General features: G+C 36.4%; 1 protein-coding gene across 1 annotated transcript in view; it reads right to left on the reverse strand.

Annotated features, from left to right (window-relative positions):
- The window catches only part of XPO4 (exportin 4), an 84,904-nt gene that overhangs the window by 5,996 nt on the left and 58,384 nt on the right, over nt 1–20,524 (reverse strand). The window contains exons 8-19 of the mRNA XM_067289650.1: nt 19,669–19,826; nt 19,220–19,394; nt 14,092–14,268; nt 11,717–11,859; nt 11,458–11,603; nt 9,953–10,130; nt 8,068–8,227; nt 6,250–6,419; nt 5,123–5,297; nt 3,650–3,943; nt 2,609–2,789; nt 991–1,109 (exon numbers count right to left, since the gene is read on the reverse strand). Coding sequence (XP_067145751.1) covers nt 991–1,109; nt 2,609–2,789; nt 3,650–3,943; nt 5,123–5,297; nt 6,250–6,419; nt 8,068–8,227; nt 9,953–10,130; nt 11,458–11,603; nt 11,717–11,859; nt 14,092–14,268; nt 19,220–19,394; nt 19,669–19,826 — 2,076 coding nt within the window. The remainder of the gene's footprint in view (nt 1–990; nt 1,110–2,608; nt 2,790–3,649; nt 3,944–5,122; nt 5,298–6,249; nt 6,420–8,067; nt 8,228–9,952; nt 10,131–11,457; nt 11,604–11,716; nt 11,860–14,091; nt 14,269–19,219; nt 19,395–19,668; nt 19,827–20,524) is intronic.

Genomic DNA, 20,524 nt, shown 5'->3' on the forward strand with positions numbered 1-20,524 from the left:
CTTCCACCTGCACAAAGAGACAGGACTGATGCTTTCTCCTGAAAAAGAAAAGACAGTCATGGTAGACAACTTCAGAGTCATCAGTGGCTATATTAGCAAATAATGTGGTGCAACAGAAGCAGATTTGCAAAGTGAAAAAGCTAGTGGTGGGAGCCCAGCATGCATCTGTATATATTTGGCGAGTTTTACTTCAGAGATGAGCAAGTCTTGTGCTGTGGCGCAAAAGCCTCATTAGCTTTTGCAGCACATTAGGGGTGCTTCCTAATTTTAGCTCAAGCAGACGTAGTTCTCAGGCTCTGTGAGCGCTACCAGATAAGAACCAAAGCATGTTAAGAGGTGAAAAATGAGATGCACTTCAAAAGGGGATTCCAGATTCAAAGTAAAACATTAACACAGTGCCACCCAGTGAAATACTGTCATTCAGTCCTTTCATTTTTTACTGTTCTACTGACAAACTGCATATGTTGATGATATGAAAGCCTACAATAATGCAAAAATAATCCAAGATTTACTATTTTCCTACTGAAAAGATACTGCCATGTATCACTCAGTAGCTACAGAACAGAATTAGTAACTCACAGAACATGAATAGTTTTATGGCCACCTTATCAAAATAAAACAGCAGGTCAACAGCTTCCAAACTTTTTTGACTAATGATCATGTTAATGCTTCTTATCAAATTTCTGACACCATCAGAAAAAGGATTCCACAGACCACATTTCAGTTTTGGCTAATTGTTAATCTACCCATACTTACTTACAGAGGAACAAAGTTTTGTTTTGTTTAGACCCTTCTTATATACATTTTCATATATACATTCTTCTTTTTCAAACAGTATCCAGAACTTGGGAACAATCACTTGCATTTAAAATAAATCCTAGAAAACCCATTCAACTTATGGAAGTGGAATACAATTTAGAACCTATTTTTGGAAATTCATTACTATAACCCTTTTTTGTTCTAGCAACTACATATTATAACTATACTTACCTTCAGCAGATCCTGGGACATTAGAGGCAGAACTAGATTAACACCATATAAGACAACATCTGCTGCTGATACAGATCTATTTGTAGCTTGCCCAGGCTCATGTCCTCTAAATACTTCATCTGTAGAATAGACAGAATGTTTTTAATATAAAAAGAGGATCAAACATATTGAAGGAAGAGTCACATTTCTTTAATGAAGACATTTTTAAAAATAGGACTATTCCCCTCTTTCCAATTGAACAAAAACATGGGGCACTATATTAAAATAGAAACTTAGTGAGTAGAAGCTGCCACATCACTCTATAATTATATTCATTTCATAATCATGTAAATCAGATGGCATGCTAAACCAGAACACTTCAGACACTTTCAAGAGCTCCCTTCCACTACAGAAATCTGTATTTGTTTCTAGTGATAGTTGCTTCATGACTGTGTACATAAACAGATAGTGAGCAAAATATTATTGCATTTTTACACTAAGTGTGTGCAACAGTTGCACCACAGCGTAAAATGCAAGGAGAAAAAACTGGTGGAGTTATTGAAGAAAATACTGCATGTTAAAACTTGATCAGACTTATATTTCCCATCAACTAGCAGTTACCTTACTTTTATAATTTCTGCATTAAGTCTGCAATAGTATCCAGACAAGTTTCAATACATTTGATATCTGGATATTATGTTTGGGCAGTATTCACATTCCTGTTTCACGGTAAGTATCTTTACAGTGTTTTCTATGCAACTAACATGTGATGCCTGACCTCAAAAAGGGCAAGTTACATGGTGTCGAGTGGTCCATTCAATGGACAAAGTCTAAATCTGGTTCTGTATTGCTGTGTTGTGCATGTGCAACAGAAAACTAGATGGAGACACTGGATTTGAGTACAAGGTTCTCTCCTTTTCAGGAAGTACCTCAGAGCAGCAGTGAAGAATATCAAAACAATCCAGACAGACTGAGTTTGTTATTGATCATGTTTTCTGTGCAACTGCATAGGACATAGTAAGATCTGAATCATGCAAACCTGTTTTAACTTATTCAAAAGCAATACAGTATGGCTAAGTTACAGTTGGCAGATTATATTCAGGACCAATGCAATTTTAAGTGGCAGCGATATGGAAGAAAGTAACAGGCTGGAATATGAAGAAAAACCTCAAACTCAAACCACAACCACATACCATAAAGCATGTTCTGTATAAGAGGAATACAAAAAAAATTCAAAACAATAGAATTTTAATAGTTCAGCATTTCACAAAATTTGGATCTTGTACTAAGAAGATAATCCATCCCTCTTCTTGCAGTCATTTCTTGTTCTGACTTCTCTATGATTTTTTTTTTTAATACTCAACTGCTGCTACTATATGTCCAGACTTGCAGCCTTCAGATTTCAAGCTGTTTCATCTATGCCCTGCATATTTTATGAGAACAATAATTATCTCAGAATGCTAAAAGACAGGCCATACTGTGAAAAGTGTCTCCTTCGCTACCAGCACATTAAATAGTAATTTTCATATCCTGATCTGTATTTCAGTTTTCATTTTGCCTGGATTGAACACATGATCCCTAACAGCTTTTAATGTTTAGAACACAAGTTATGGTTCATCAGTGCCCAATTGCTTCATACCTGTATCACTGAAATCTATGAATTCTTTTGACAGAAGATTAGTGAGAAGCTCCATAATGAGGAGGAGATCCTGGTACTGGTCTTCTTCCGCTGTAACATCTATCCGTTGTCGACCTAGATTATTCTTGGAATATACCTGGAGCAAAGTTAGGCAAGCCTCATACAAGTTCATGGCTTTGGCCTAAAAAAAAAAAAAAAAAAAAAAAAAAAATTAAATAATAAGAAAACCTCTACGTGCTAAAAATGACATACTTTGTTTTAAGATGGTGTTATGTGGTCAATGATACCTCAAGGTTTTAATTTCAGTTATACTATCCATTTTTCATAACAACTGCACACAAAATCATCATGGAAACTGCTACCTTAAGTAATAAGAACACTTACAGCCATGCATTGACATGCTACTGATTAAAACATTACTTCTATTAATTCCTCAGTCTTAACAAAAACATTAATTGCCAATAAAATCTCTAAAGGACTCATCTCTGCTATCAAATTTTGGAGCCATAATTCACTGTTAGTCCATACATAGTTTGGAGTAGGCAGAAACTTTTCTAGATGTGAAACCAAAATTAGCCAACAGTGCAAAGACCAAAGTGCACTGCACTGACTCGTTTTACCTGATAATTTCTTGGTATACATTTTACCATGTTTAGGACCACGCCAGTGTCCCTACAGTATGCATTTGTCACATAAAATAATGGTGCAATTTTCCTTGGCAAGTCCTCAGAAAAGCTTGATATGGTTAGAAAAGCATTCGCCATGGTCTGCACTCTTTTGCTACCCATGAATAGAATTAGACTAGTGATGAATTATGGTTATATTTATTGGTCTAAGAATAATCTAGATATCCTGCTTTTAACCTTGGGAGGGAATGTTTTTAAACAGAGGATTTCCTCTAACAGATGTGCCTGTATAGCATTTTTTACTGTATAGAATCTAAAACATCACTACAGTTTGTTTAAAGGATAGTACTGCACACACATGCATGCACGCGCACACACACGCTCTTCCCCTCCTCCTCCTTTTGGTTGTATTTACCTCTCCAAGATAGCAAATTTGTTTATGTGCAACTTCAACAAAGACTTCTATTATGAGATTAACAGTCTCTGGTGTGTTTTTGTATACTTCCATTAACCCAATGCAATTATTAAGGAAGTCCATTAGGAAATTAAAGAGAATTGCTACATTATCAATCTGAGTAGCCTCAGCAATGCCACAGAGTGCTTCCAATGTAGCAGTGATTTCCTGTTTCACTTCCTCCTCTTGACAGATCTGCTGAAAGTTTTCCTGGTTTATCACATTCAAGAATCGCTGCTGAAGTGGCTGAAGAACCTTAAAAAGATTATTAGACAAGGCACACTGAGATAAGCATATTATTACATGAAGGGGATTGGAGCTTTAAGTAATTTAGCAAACTCATAAATTGCTCTTCACACAAAAGTACAAGAATCAATCGCTTCCAGTTTGCATTGGCTCAGTTACATTATTCTATATCACATTAGTGTAAACTGAAGCGCTAGTCATTAATGATCCTCACTAAACATCAGCACCCACAGGCTGGTTTCAAAATCAGCACCTACATAAGTGCTCCATGTTATTCGGTAGTGTTTACACAAATGACAATGACTTTCCCTGACTCACATTATTTGATTCTCTTCCAAATTCAGTGTTAGCAACCAAAAAATTGTTACAGGTTATTAATGAAAGTATTAATTAAGAGTCACGTTCACAATAATCTTTGTCATATTATGATTCTGTATAGTGCAATCTCTCTTACAACTTTTCACCTACTAACCAGCCTATGCAATTGTGTTTGTAATCTGAACCAATTTAGAAATTTCCATAAAATAGCTAAATGCTTCTCCCAATTACTTCCAGTGCTTGTGATCTTACCTTCAATCACTCATTTCACACTTTTGCTAATAAAAGTGATTAAGTTTCTCTCAGAAGGCCAATGCTTTATAAATTTGTATGATGCTTCCTGACCACATTTCAGCTACTTTCTAGCATCAGCCTTCCTGGTAATAGATACCTGAGCTTTAAAGGCATCAAGGCATGAAAAAGCTGGTCAAGGGGCTTCATTATTCTCCATGTGAGGTGGTGGCGGAGGAATGTTTGTTTGTTTGTTTTTAAACTTACTGTCATTATCATTAAGCCTGAATAATTTAATAACGTCTCCAAACTAAAAAAGGAAAGAAATGAGACAGATCTAAGGAAAACTCTTAAACTTTTATAATAGCCTCTTTCAAATGTACTGCTATACTGGCTGTTTCATGACTCCTTCTGTTTAAGTAACGATGTTTTAGAAACCATTTTTGGCAGCTCATTGGTGCCATACAATTGTTGACCTCCAAAGAATCATAAAAAAATAATAATCATCAGTATTAGTTCACAAATCGAAAGATTCTGTAACAGTTCACTTTGTGTCATTGTAAAATTCCCTAAACTGACTTCAAACTTCAGTTCTATTACTTGCTAAAATGAAAGTAGTAGAAGCATTAAATAGCTTACCTCTGTCCAGTATTGTTGTTTTGTTTCCGTGTCCATATGAGCAAAACCTCCTAAAACTAAAGCTTTCATTAGTGTTCTCTGCACAGAGCTGGACAAATAGTGAAGAGGAGGACTTCGCCTTGCAAATTGTTTAGCTAAATTCCACCAGTTTTCACACTGAATAACTAAGTTTGCCCTAGAAGGGAGGAAAAAACCAGTTTAATTAAAAGAAAAGGCTTCACAAAATTGTATGAACAGACATCAGGCTGCTAGCAGTTGTCAATTTTTTATTTTAATTCCTTTAAGACTAAATCATCTTTTGACTTTCATCTGATTAATATCTCACCTCTAAGATTTCTAAAATATATACTCATAAAATGGCTCAATTCATCTGGGAGAAAAGGGAAGTACCCTAGTTTTGCACACATACAAACACACAGTTAATAAACATATTATATAGATTAAAAGCTTAGTCTCATTATGTCATGATAAAGGAAGCAGTTTATTCCTAAAGTAGCTCCTGTGGGTTTTAAAATCTATTTTTTTTTTTCTAAGAAAATCCCTCAAGCATTTAATTCCGCAAATTTCAGAACAGTATTTCAAAAGAACTGTGTATCCATGTTTACATGTTTAATTGCATGTCGATTCACAAAAGTAAAACATTCAAGAAATTCCTGCTTCACAATTTCTAATACCAAAGAAAACTTTGAAATTTGTCTGAATCTGCCAAATTCTCTAGATAGTTTTAAACATTTACAAAACAAATTTTACACTGGCTTATGCCAGTATTTGACCTTTCAATCTTGAACAACTTGTTCGGCACAAATAAGCAACACCACAAAAACCCTCGCAATAAGAGTGGAGACCAGGAGAGTTTTCCTTTTGCACTGTTTAAGAGTGAGGCACAAAGGCAGGGGAAGGAGAGTGCACTTCTAAACAATAATATAAATTAGATTACGGTTTGTCAAATCTAGGTCTCACTCCTCACTTTGTCACACCATTTTTTTTTTCCATTTATGGCAGGTTACTAAAGTCATTTGACTTACAGAGACATGAATATGAAATGCCCCGGATCTGGATTACTTTGGCCAAAAAATTTTAAAGGAAGCAAAAGAAATTTTTTGACTTCCAGAGGTATAGCAACTTACCGCTCTCTCCTTTCCACTAATGTTACTAGCAGTTGTACAGTATCATTTGCAAGGTCCTGCTCTGAACTCCACACTGCCAGGTTACTGATCACTTTTTCTAAAAGGTAACCCACAATCCATTGGGAACCCTCTGTATCAGCACCAAATGCTGTACTAAATGGCAGACTTATCTATAAGAAAAGCATTAAGATGAGTGAGTTTTACAAAAGCCAGAACTCAAAAGTGTACGGTAATCAGTCAGCAAATTCTTTTCAGGCTGTCACTTCCCTACTTAAAATACACAAAAGTTACATCAACAAAGGCAAAGAATACCTGGAATAGAAAATCTTTGCCAAATTTCTCTTTCAATTTTAAGCACAACACCTAAAAGAAAGAAAAGTTTAAACCCCATTACAATTTGAGTATCTAGCTTTTAATGCTAATGAAAGTTTAAAAGCTTTAAAAAGTTAAAAGATCCCAACTTCATTTCCCAAAAGTGTTTCCCTGAATTTATGAAGAAATTCCTCAAAATTAAATAATAAAAACTATCAGAAATAAACCTAGCTCTTAATCTCTGAGGTCAGTCTTGTAGGAACTTATTTTCATCACAGAGAATCTTTTCTGCATTGTTGCTTCAACCCATGTATCTTTTTGGAAAGATAGTCCATTTTGGTCCTGGCATATTAACATATGCTTCCTTGAAACTGAATGTTCTCCCATCTTTAAAAAAAAGTTTCTTAAGAGTGAAACCCAAGGATTTTTAATAATTGTGCATAGGCTTCATGTCAGGATACCACAAATATTCCTAACTTTAAACTCATAATATTTTCATGACTTAGCATAAGATTTAAATAGAGGTATCCAATCACATTCACATGCCAACACTAAACACAAATTAAATGTGTACTATCCCTATATACTCTGTTTTGTCTCTTTGCACTGTTTTTCATATTCTCTCTTAGATGTTCTCCAATTCTTCCCCAACTGGTACCTTTACAAATTCTTTGCTCTTTAAGTAGAGGCTGAATAACATGTTTCAAGTAATCACAAGCCTTTAGTATTCCCCATTTTGTTAAGAAAAGGCTTCCTGAAGCATTAGTATTCTTAGTTGCTTCAGCAGTAGAAATGAAGGGGAGGATGCTTCCTTCTCAGAAGCTACCAGTCAGCAGGACCTCCTCAGGACGAGTGGCCTCTGTTAGCTAGCTGCATTATAGTTAGTTCTATAAGCAAAATCAGGATCAAGGCCTAATCATAATTAGTGCTGTCCAGACACAATCAGAAGTTGCCCCTTACAATGAACGCAGAATAATATACAATGAGAACATAAGAGAATGGGGAGAGGAGAGAAAGGAGCATGACATTAGCCAATATACAACCACCTTGCAATAGTGTTAAATATCCAGTTCAGAATCACGACCAGATTACTGACTGACCAGCATCCATCAAGCACAACCACTGTATTAGAGATGAACCGTACGATCTGATGGATAGTAGGAAGTAGCTTATAAAATCCTGTGGTTGGGGAGTTTTACCCAGTAAATAGACTAAGAGAATACTAAGCCATTTTGCTATGCCAACGGCTACAAAAATCACATTTACGCCAAGATGTGCAAGTAGGGTCCCCTAAAAACTTACATTCCTACTTAAAAGAGAAAAAAAAAAAAAGAAAGAAAAAGAAGAAAAAATCCACTTTCATACAAGTTCCAAAATAAACCATAACACATTTCATATTAAAAATACTTTATAATTGAAGCTTAAAATAGCTACACTGACATCTGCATTTATAGGATAATATTATTGCTAATACTCAGCAGTTCAGTCATACAGTTATATCCTTACCTGATCATACAGCTTTTCATCCACTAAGAGGTATGTCTTTGCCCAGCGCTTGAGGAACCATACGATATCTTTGCCCATCTGGGGGCTCAGAAGGTGTGTGAGATTTGCCCTTATTGCTCGAGATTCTACTTCTGACACTCTTAAAATAGCAGATAACAACCTGCAGATTTAAATCCAATGAAGATGCTGTAAGCGGTTTTTTGGGAAGCAATGGGACTGTGTACCAAACATTCATTTTTCACGAAATATAATGGAAGAAACAAGAAAACAAAAAATATTTCATCCTACTTTAGTGGAGTAAAGAGCACCTGAGTTTACTGTTTCTCTAAATGCACAGAGAGAGAGATAGGACAGACTAGCAAATACGAAGTCTGAATATGCATTAAAAGATAAGGTGATTATCTTCAGCTGCGAAATAACTGTAACATGAGAATCCTCACTAGCATTCTGACATCATGGGAATGATGAGAAATGGGAATTTTTCCAGCTGGATCATTACCTGGTGTGCTTGAAAAGCTTTCTTTGAAAAGCGTTCTCCCTTTCTCACATCAACCACCTCAGTTACAAAGTTTGAACTAAGCTTTTGCAGTGTGATACATACTAAAGAACAAATACAAAAATGACCAGTTGTTTCCTACTGTTTTTATTACCACAAACAATCTGACCTAGATGATCACCAGACGATTGCATGAATACAATCAGTCCACAATACTGTATTATACATTAGCTTTTATAGCATACTCATTTATAAATTTGATGAGAATGTGATAGTCCTCAATGAATTTAGGAGCTGGCAGTGGTCTACTTCTTGCAGAAGTTTCAGAGCTACTGCTGGAGAGAGCCTCAAATCTCTCTTTACTTAGATCTGATTTTATTCCCATCTCCACCAAGACAGTGCATCAAAAAATTCTGTTCCTGTTGACCTCTTCTTGTAGCTGACAGGATTTGTATGAATGAGCAGTATTAAAACTTCTAAAAACTTCTTAACCCATGAAGCACATCTTTGCCAATGGAGAGCCATTTTTCTAGCCTCTTGCAGAAGAATAAAGAGTAAGCACACAACTAATCTTGGATGAAGACTCTTCCATGTCAGTTAAAAATGAAATATGGTCTTCTCAATTTGAATCTTCCAACATCAGGACTCCTTTGTGGGTATCATCTTCTTGCAAAAAGAGAATGGAAATCCCTTATGCTGTTCCTTAGGCTAATATTGATATGTGTACAGAAGTGACAACAGTCTTCCCCCACTGAGGACCAACTGAGCTGCTACTGAGGCAGCAGCTCATGTCCAAAGTAGACAAGCTCACTTATGCTTTGGAAATCATTTGCTCAGGCTGTACATGTGCAGAATTCATATAGAGCCTATAGTATATTATCTAACGATTTTGATCGGTGTTGATTTAAAACAAGTTTTCAGTAATTTAAGCAATATTTCTGTATTTATTTCACAGACTTTCTATCATGTCCTCCAGTATGACTATTTGCTCATGCGTCATTTTAGCCTCCCCATCCTGACTCTGTGCTGTAACTGTTTTGATGCTTTACTCCTATTCTTCCCCTCAATCCTCCTGATGAGGGGATCCCCTGGATCACTTCGACTTGAAAGTTCATTTGTAGTCATTCTACCTTTCTTTACCCTAAGAAAATGGCTTCACCTTTTCTGTCTTTTCTTAACCTCTCTCATAGCATTGCCTTAATATATCTATTATAAAACCAATCTTATAAATTATTTGCCCTTACTTTAAAACTAGTTAAAAGACACATTTCTTTTCCAATTTTTAATGTTTATATATTACTTCTTTTAAATTCACAGAAGTCGACCCATGCTCCAACTTTCTCTCTGAAAAAAACATTTGACATACTTCAGTGCGTGATGCATTCTTACCTAATTACAGAATCCGTTCTGTTGTATCCTGGGATGGAAGAAGCCTTTTCTCCTGGAGATCCCAGAATTTGAAGTGTTGTATTGATGTCAACCTCAGCTGAATGCTTAATGGAATATTCCATTACTTCTGGAGGTATTAGCGGAGTCTCTCCCTGAGTATCATTAGCCAAGAGGTAGCCTTACATTAAAAAAGAAAGAGTGATCACAAATTTCTACCCTAGGTTAACTTATGGCTTTTGAATAGAGAATCCATTGACTTAACTGTAGACATGGCACTAGAATCAAACGTTTGTACAAACCCTGACTAACACTGTTTACACAAGTATATCTAACTTTGAATACTTAAAGCTATTCTGTAGGGGTGAAGCTAAAATGTCAAGAAACAAAGACTGAGAAATAAGCCACCAAATTAAAAACAAAAACAAAGAGCAGCTTTGCTTCATATGAAAGTACTACAGCTGATTCTTCTATAGGATAAAAATAATTTTATACAACATTTTGTAGCCACCTTTTTTCTCCTTCAGTCACATGATAAAAAATGCCCTGGTTTTACAGCTTCCCTGCTGAGTCCATCTCATCCAGGACTTCTGTTCTACTAACATTTCAGATCTGTTAGAGGTTTTCAGACACCAGAAAGACTTGCTATAATAAAGGGGTAGCAACTGCAGATCAGGTGAAGCAAGAGTTTTTACAGTACAGTACGCTGGTATCCAGATAATTCATATTAATTCCAGATTTAGTCACATTTTTCAATATCTGGTCTCATAACCATCTGGGCTACAAACTTCATCCCACAGTGATACAAAAATATTATAAACATATTTATGTCAACATCTGAGAACTACTACTACATCAGATGTTCAAAAAACCCAGAAAATATTTCATAATGGAATATACATTTCTCCTAACAAAAGACATTGTTTTAGTTATTATTATGCTTCACAGACAGATGTAAGATAGTTCCAGCTAAAAATCAGAAAAAAAAGAGAAAAAAAAACAAAAAAGAAAAAAGTTTCTATATTCAAGTTCCCTGAAATGTAACCAGATGCCAGTACATGGATCATCAGCACTGAGAGACTGTGGAACTTGCTCGATTTGTTGCCACCCCTGAGTAACACCATTCCCCTGATCTCATGCCAACTCCCTTATACAGTCACGTGACCCCGGACAGTACAATTGAAAGGTCATGAACAGACTAATTACTTGAACAGGTTGACTAATAACACATCTCAAAAATGTATAATAAAATTTGTCACAGGCATTTTCAAAGGACATACCTTATGTAAAGATTTCATTAATCTTAAAGATTACCCTCATAGTACTCATGGCAGATGAAAGGAAGACAAAGATTTTTTGTGACTAGAATATATAAGATGAAAGCATCATAAAGGATAAAATATATACAGTCAATTGACAGTAGTGGACATGCTGGGTTTTTTTTTCATGAGGTGTTCCAGTTTCAGCAAAAATACCAGAATAGGCACTGCTTAAAGCTGTTCACTAACCTGTGACTAAAATAAGCCAATGAATATCCTCATACAGGTCATCAAGCACTTTATTGTCCATTGAGCCTGATGCTGGTGAGGCAAGTAACTGTTGCTGATGTCTTTGCAACTGACCATGGAGCCTTGTCACTCGGTCTTCTAATAAACTGCGGACAAATAACAATAAAGTAACTCCACGTAGTCCTTGAATTGTTTCCAAAATTCAGGCTTTTCATACTGGCGGTTTTATTTATTCGCATTCACAGATATTGTCCTGTACCTGGTCAGAAGAGGTATACAATGCTCTGCAGCGATTCTCCCCAGCATGCCCACGCTGGCCAGCTGGTCGCAGAACTGGTCTCTGTCGTCCTCCTGTAGCTCACTTATCTCTTCCTCTTCCCGAGAGGCCACGCCATTGGCGGTCTGTTGTTATTTTAACAAAATTAGAAGTAACCAGTTAACGTTACACTTTCTAAATATCATCATCACATTTTTGTATGTCTTTTTTCTGTTTTCATTCAAGCTTTTTCTTTTGTTTTGCATGGATGGACAACAAGCTCACACTAAATTAGACACAGAACAATTAAACCAGAGCAGTAAACTTGGCCTCATATTATTTTCAAATCAGCATTTCACAAACACATGAGCAAAATGCCACATTGAGTTCATTGTATATTTGCTACCGTTTCCAACAGCTCTCTCAAATCCAAAGATCCACTGTTAGTGAAAAGAGTCAAGGATAGGAGTTATGAAAATCGATACTTGTTAATAATAGGGTAAGTAGAGGCTGGACAATAGCAAAACAGCTTTTGCACACCACTGGATGTATAAGGCAGCTCTGTCAAAAGCATCCACTGCTGCAGGTACAATATAAAGCACTGAACGAGTCTGGCTTACAGAGCTGGTCCACAAACCCACTGGTCAGAAGACTGTTGAAATACATTTGCATTTCAAATCACATATATATCAGGCCAAGAGCCATTTTAAACACTGAAACTTACTTGCTTTTTCCCTGCCTGTCCTTGTAGTCATACAAAGATATTTTCCCAGTTCTCTGAGATCTTACATGAATCACAAAAAGAGGTAGCATTTTTCACGATGAAATGAAAATCACCTCTTTCATTAAAAAGTTTCCATAACTCATTGTTCACAGAGAAAAAGCTTTAAAAAGTAAATGCTATAACCTCAGAAAAACAGAAGGCAAATAAAAAAAATCCCAGTTTTAAAAATTTATTTCTTGCTGAATGCACAAGTCACACACTCTGACCTTTCAAAGCTTATCTTGGCTATATTATAGAACAGCCTATACAATAATTGGACCTCATTTCCTTGAGGCGATCAACCACTGTATGCAGAAACTACACATCAATGTTAAAAACATTAAAAAAAAAAAAATTAAAGAATTATAAAGTTTCCACAACTGACAAAGTAAAATAAAAGCAACAGAGAATGCTATCATTTTGCATTGTTCCTCCAAAGGCTCTGGAAAATTGAATCCACACACAATTCCTCATCCAAAGTGCTTTTAACCCATCTTTTCTTTATCTAACCCAGCAAACCATTCTCTTTTGGCAACTTCAAAGTTGCAGCTGTTTCTGCAGAGTGAGTCCCTGCTTGCAGAGCGGGGCCGGCAAGTTCCCGCGACCGCTTTGATATCCAACAAGAAGCATTCTAAAATGCCAGCTGTGCCTTTTAAAAGGTTACCCATGGGATAAATGACTTATCTCACAGAATGACATGAATTAACCTGTATATACAAGTTATGTCAAGACCGCCTGACATGAATTCAAAGTTCTCCTGCGAAATACTTCTCTCTGTGTTGGCACTGTTATTACCATCTGTTACATATCAAGATATCGGAATTAGGTTTTATCTGGGACTTTTCAGAATGAGGTATCTCAGAGATCTCTACACAGCATCAAAATTAGAGACACTAATTTTAATACTGTCACTGAATCAAATCTATGCAATAATTAATTCATTCAGCATTTACATCCAGCTTTCTATATCAGAATTTGTTTTAGTAAGATGCAGACTCCTGGCAAAGAGACTTGTTTTGTTTATCTCTCAAAGTCATATACTTTTAGGTTTTCTCCAAAACAGTCATCTCAAAAATTCAATAGGGAATTCATGTACCATTTTATCCAGAAGAGCCACACAGGGCTGCAAGTTTTCTCCTAGTCTGCGCATAGCCATACTATGTTTACTCACACATTTATACATGTCCATTATATTTCAAAATAGACCATTAAATTTTACTTTGAGGATAATGTATGGAAAGACAGGCAACAACAGCACTAAAAGGCTTGCAATTTCAGTCTGGAAGACACTAGTCCAGAGAAGTTTAGTCATTCCATCTTCAGGGATGGCTCAATAGGATGCAGGCCAATTTTTGAATAATGGGTTTATTTTTAATTGGTATCTTTTTTTGAAGTGATTTTGACTTTTGTATTCCCTTTATTTCCTCTTCAGAATGAGAGAAACAGACTAAAAAAAGACCTTTTTGTAACAAATTCAGCAAGTTTTTTCATTTCCAATCAAAACCATAAATACTAATTCTGTATTAGCTCCCTTGAGCTAACATAAAATAGTACACACCAAAAGACATGGCTTAGTTACTATATATCATTAAAAACCACTAGAACAAGGGCTTACCAAATTCCTTGTACCATCAGGAGCAGCTAGATGGCACTGAATATAAGAATTAAAAACCTGAACAGCATGTCGGGTAAAGAAGCCTTTATGGAAATGCTTGTCATCTTGTACCAAAGTAAGCCAAGACTCCAGCAACTTATCATATGCTTCCATATATACCATATCATCTTTGTCAAGCTGTAAGACATGAAAGAAACAAAACAAAAACCTTATTCCTATACTAAACCAAAAGAATGCACTTATATTCATTATTCTTTAACAGATATTCGTCTTAACATGGAAGCAATTAAAAAAAAAAAAAACAGTCACAAAACCTGCGTAAGGATAGCCAAGAAAAACTCAGATGAACTGAAACAATAAATGAAAAAGGTCAGTGTAATTTTCATGCTTGCTAGGCTTTTAGAAACTATCAAAGTGGTTAATTCCATCTCTTCACCTAAAGTTCAAAATCAAAACAATCTTAAATTAAACTTTGAATATACCTGATACAGGCAACAACAGCCATGCATAATTACCTACGTATGAAAATTGTTGGGTGTTGCCCCCGCCAAAGATGCCAAAGCACTTTAGCTTTTACTAGTAACAAAGAAGAACTGAGCTATTTCTATTTAATTAGGTAGAGAAGTGCAAAACCACGTGCATACAGATTTATACGTATTCCACTGTTTTTGAAATACAGAGGTAGAAGAGATGACAATTCTCTCTTCTGGAAGGAAACATTATAAGATTGCACGTGTTCAAGAAACCCTACTGAAGGCAGCCAATTCTGATGATGAGACACAATAACTCACTCCTGTAGACAAAATAAAAAGGCATAATTCCACAGAATAAGCCAGCACTTCCAATTGCTTAATGGATTTTAACTGAAGCATCATGTTTTCATTATTCATGTCCTTCTATAAATGTGTGGTATATAAGTTGCAAAAGGAAGTACCATATCTGAAAATCAAAACTCCTGGGTTACAGGCAAGATAAAGAACCCAGACAGCAAAGCAGCCCTGTCTTCTGAAAAGGATTTTTAATGCAGGTATCAACTTTTTGAATTAAGGCAAAAATTGAACTTCATTTAGTGACTTCAAATAACTTAATTATGACTGTATGCATACTGGAGATTGGCTGCTATAGCATGACTTTTCTTTCCTCTAACAAGTCTTCTCAACTTTTAATCAATAAGATCATTCACAGAAGTTACTTAGAGATAGCACAGCTTAGTAAAATGACTCCTTGATGAAATAAAGAGCTATTAAGGCCTTAATTATGCTCCAGGCAGAAGACTTCCAGTTCCTGACTTTCAGCAAAGTTATAAATGTGGTTGGATGAACAGGCAAAGAAAAGAAAACATTGGCTGGATGACTGAGTAAGAGGGAGAACTGGTATCACTTTGGAAGCATTTAAAAATATTTTTACAGCATCATTCTCTAATTGTAAAGTGGTCATATTTATACAAGTTATAATATGGGACACCAACGGAAGTATAAAAAGAAAAGCTGAAGATGATGAGAAGAGAGGCAAAGTTTTATGCAATATTAACAGAATAAATATTTAGGACAGATGCTACCATCTTTTCAAAATTCAGCTAAAGGACGTAAGAATTCAAGGACAGTCATTCAATCTTGAAATATTTAGTTGGGTATATAACATGTAAGTTATACGTAATTTATAAGAATTCAGAGCATAAACCAAGAAACAGACATGTCCTTTTCTGAAGCACAAAATAAGCCAAATCCATCTTTTCTACTTCTTTGAGAAGGTAATGCAACAGAAAATGCCATGAAAAAAAGTTTTTGGCACTTTATGGTATTCTCATAAGGAAATAGGGAAGTATGATTAGAAAGTGCCTCCATAAAGTAGGTGCACAACTAGTAGAAATAGTTTGTCCATATCAAACTAACTGGGTCACAAAGTAACCTTAGTAAAAATTCCCAATCCTTGTTTCAGACTAGTGATTCAGATGACAGGGTCCGGCAGGGCCAAAGATGTCACACAGACAAATTGCAAATGACCTGCTGCAGCATGGAGAGCTGAAACGTTGTGATGGACCCAACAGAAACAACAGTACTTCCCAGTTCAGAACTCAGACCTTCAGCAGGGGCAAGATACAACCAGAAATTAGAGGCCTAATTTCTCTAATATAGGAAAGGAAGAGAAAACTGCTACTTCTTCCTTCATAGACTATTGACCCTTTGAAGAAAGAACACTTCCAAAATTTGTCAAGCAGCATCAAATTGGCAGCAGTTAGAAGCACAGTAGAGAAAAGGACCAAATTCAGAATGACGTCTTCCATCACAGGACATTTTTAAAAAATACCACAAAACAGGAACAATGCATTAATACTCATTCGGAGCAAAATAAACATTTTCATAGCATTTCTATTTCTGTTTGACTTTTCATTCAACATCCTGTTTATACCCACCAAGTCTGCTGGACTATTTAATCCCTACATCTGCATAAGAATTAAGTCTTGAGCAAAGGAAAGCACAGCTGTGGACAAATGCCTTCTCTCAGACCCAGCACTGTCAAAGGAAGAGATGACTGGTCCAAGTTGTGCCACATGCCGTCCCCCAGCACTGCTGATGTTTACTACCTGCCACCACCCAGCCAAGGTAGCTGCTCAGGCAAATGTTCAACCTTCCCTCAGTCAATCTCCCCAACCCCAACAGCCAGCTTAGTGTAAAACAAACATCTGAAGGTGAGCTTTTCTGGTTTGGATCCACCCCTTCCCCTTTTTTTTCTTGGTTGAACATCAATATTAGCAACAGGAGCAAGTACCATTAAGCAAGAGCTTGCAATGCCATGCCAAGCCATGCAGTGCTTTGAAGTGGGCTGCACATTATGGTTTGGGACCTCCTCATTTTGACAGTTTCAATAGGAGGCCTTTGGCTAAGCAGATTCCTTGTGCCCAACGGGGTTTCTGCAATGTTCACATGAGCTGCTTGGCTGGCATGTGAGGTGGCAGAAATATGGGGAAACAGCTCATTGCATCAGCAAAGCTTACGGAGTATGCCTGCCTGCCTTCAGCTGCGGTTCAGCACTCTGAAAAGTTCCAGGGATGGTATCTTGGCACTCCGCTGAGCCTGACACATAGGGTATTTCCTCTTTTATCAAAAGCTCTTAATTATAAAAAGTGCATGAGCTCAGAGAATGTGTCACTGCAAGCAATCTGTGCAAGAGCTTAGGGAACACATTAACCATGGCTGGGACTTTCCCAAGCCAAAGAGTGCTTTCAGGGTCCCAAAGTAGTATTTCTACTAGGCACAGCACTGTATCATGTAGGCCACAAGGATTAAGTAAGCAATAGCTCAAAAGTCTCTGTAGCAGGCCTTATTGCTGAAACGCTGCTAAGGTATAAGAATTATTTTTTTGAAGCTCCACAACCACAGAATTCTGTAAGATCCTGGAAATCAGAAAAACAGTGTGAAGTTGCGATACATCCTATACATCTGTAAGACCCAGGACACAAGGGAAGAGGTGAAAGTGTAATGTTTCTTTCACTACACAATGATTTAAGGATTCAAGGACAGTGTCCAAATTCTCTCATAAAAGAAAAATCTTGCATTTTCTTTTTCTGGTGTTGCTGAATCTGAGAACATTTAAGTATAATACTCTAAAGACTTTCTATAATCCCACAGTTTCTGCTGAAGAAGTGTAGGCAGCCATAGTTCATTAGGCATAACCAGTCAGCCATTTCCAAAACACAAACTGTTTGAGGAAGATACTGGTACACACTACTGTAAGCTTTTGCTGAGAGATGAACTGTTTGAGTTGGGGTATACTGAGCACTCCTGAAGTCAAATGTGGTTGTATATTCCAGCTCTCATATAGCAAGAGGCTAATTGAGGAAACAATGCGTGCTCTCTTGTTTCTTTAATTTAAATGATTGGTATCTATGATTCTGCTGAATGTTTATATAAAGGCTTCATGAACATTCATAAATCTGTCAGCAAACACAGGAACAACATCATTCTGTTCTGAGTTCTACGAGACAATCTCTAAAACAGAGCAGATTATGAACAATAAAGTTTGAAACGTTGCTGCATTTTAAGATTCTGAATGTAATCACCAATTTCTTGACTAAGACATAAACACTGAAATGTTAAGTGAACACTGGGCCAAATGAAACATATTTTAGCCTTGTAGCAAAGACAGCAGTTGTAATGCTCTGCAGTGAACACTAATTAATACATCTGTGTTCTCCCCACCAGCAAAGAAACATGCCTGTCAACTTTATAACTAAACACTTCTATAAGTATTTTCAAACTCAAGTATTAAAGCCCAGTTAATGTAGCTAAACTGGTAAAAACTCATATTTATTATAATGATAATAGGGGAAAATTGGCTAATATCTTGATAGCCTTAGTAGGAATATTTTAATCAATAACTACTACATATAAATAGCTCAGATGCAAGATTATTTGCCTTAGTATTTAGGGGCTTTCTTTTTTTTTTTAAGTTAGGTATCCTTATAGCTTTTTGTTTTTAACACAATTTTGTAGACAGAAGATGTAGAATTACTCTTGAATGTTATAGCCAAAGTTTCAAAGTAAACAAACAAAAGTTCTGTGAATTCCTGTGCCAGATAAGTACACAGAATTATCTTTTGACCTGTGCCAGCAATGGAGGGGTGATTTAAACAGCTTAGTAGTGTGGGGTTAACAACAGAAGATCTTAACAGCTACATCCACTTAAAACCGAAGTTCCCGGCTCGTAAGCCCTGACAGCAGTAGGTTTCAGCCTGTCCGTATGCTCATACGGCCGTTCTAAGCTTTCAGAACTGCAGCTTGTTAATCAGCTACAACACTTCTCTGAGAAGTCCTCCTACACGAGCAAGTCAGCAATATTTAGTCTTCCTTGTTTTTTAATGAATCCATTCTTTTAAAAATGAAGAAAATGCAAGACAGGTGCCTTAAATCAAAACAAAGCTTTGCACAATCTGAGACTGTGTAATTGTTCATTACGTTGCTTGAAACAAAACCTAAATCCTCTCAGATGTGATTTCAGTAATATCTAAAATAACCACAGAACTTCAAAACAATACGTTATACGGTTATTAGCAAAACAGTCAAATTCTCGTGTCACACAGATAGAAGGAAACAAAAAAATTACCTACTATTTGAGAATGGATACTCACCACTTCTTCCAAGGCAGCACTTCTCCCAAAAGAACAAGTGAGGTGTGCGAGGCAGTTAACAAATGAAGAGAAAAGTTCATTTGGAATGGCAGTTAAAATATTGCGAGGAAATACGGTTATCAAGTTGCTGATAATACTGGAAATTCCCACTGCTTCAGAGTCTTCTATTTCAATTCTATAGATAGAAACAGCAGTTAGTCTTCAGTCATTAAGAAAAATGCTAAAAGCTAATTGATTTTGTTGATAAATTTTCAACCAACAAATCTGTTTCCTGTTATTTAAGAACCACCTACTTTAAACTGCTTTGTTTTTTTAATTTAAATAATCAAAAGTAAGCACAAATTATGCCCAGAAATAAGCAAGCCATGCCAGTTCTCCACACACATACACCACACTCCAAAGTAAAGATGAAAAGATGCCATCTAAATTTAGAGAGCAGGCATACATACCCATTGATAGTATTCAGTAATCCCTCAATGAAGTGTGCCAGGTAATCGACTTGGGAACCTTCATCAGGAAAGACCGGCCCATGCAAAGAGGCCAGCTGTGCCAGACACTGTAACGAATCTTGGGCCATATCAGTATCTTCTCTGATTTTTCGATGTACCTTTCAGGAAGTGAGATAGTTAATAATACACGGAAAATAGGGTGTTCTTACAAAAGTCACATGGCTCTCAATCCAGAAGAGCACACACCAAAAAAAGCTTACTCTAACTTCTATTCAGTCTAAAATGGAAAGGTTTCTGCACCTCTAAAAATCACAGTAAACGTTAAGATCGCATCTCAAGTCACAAACGTCACAAGCCATGAATTAACTCACTAAAGCTAACACTTAGCTAGGTCTTACCTACATTTTGAAAATTGAACTGTCTACTGAATGTTATGTCTTAAGGAGAGAAACAGATGCCAGCAAGTCAGACATACTGCTCCTGCTAAAAACAGCAATAATGACAGTCATCTGTATTATGCTAACTATGCCTAGGCTACAGAGTCTTGCTAAAGTTAGTCAACAAGCTCAATCAAGATTATATAGATGCTCCTTTAGCAGAGGTAAACACTGAAGACATGCACAAAAATGAATGCATCACTTGCTTGGCAACACCCTGACATTATACAAGGCCAACAGTGGTGATCTCTCACTCCCGCGACCTGTTACGTCACTGCTGCTGCTGGTAAAGCCTTCTACATTCAAAACTCCTAATATTGCCATAAGCACAGGTATCTACTGCAATCATCAAGTATGGATTTTAAGATTTCTCTTAGGATCACGCCTTCTATTTTTTCCACATAAGATTTACTGAAAAA

This window comes from Apteryx mantelli, chromosome 1 (assembly GCF_036417845.1).
Source record: "Apteryx mantelli isolate bAptMan1 chromosome 1, bAptMan1.hap1, whole genome shotgun sequence".
In the NCBI taxonomy this organism is placed as follows: domain Eukaryota; kingdom Metazoa; phylum Chordata; class Aves; order Apterygiformes; family Apterygidae; genus Apteryx; species Apteryx mantelli.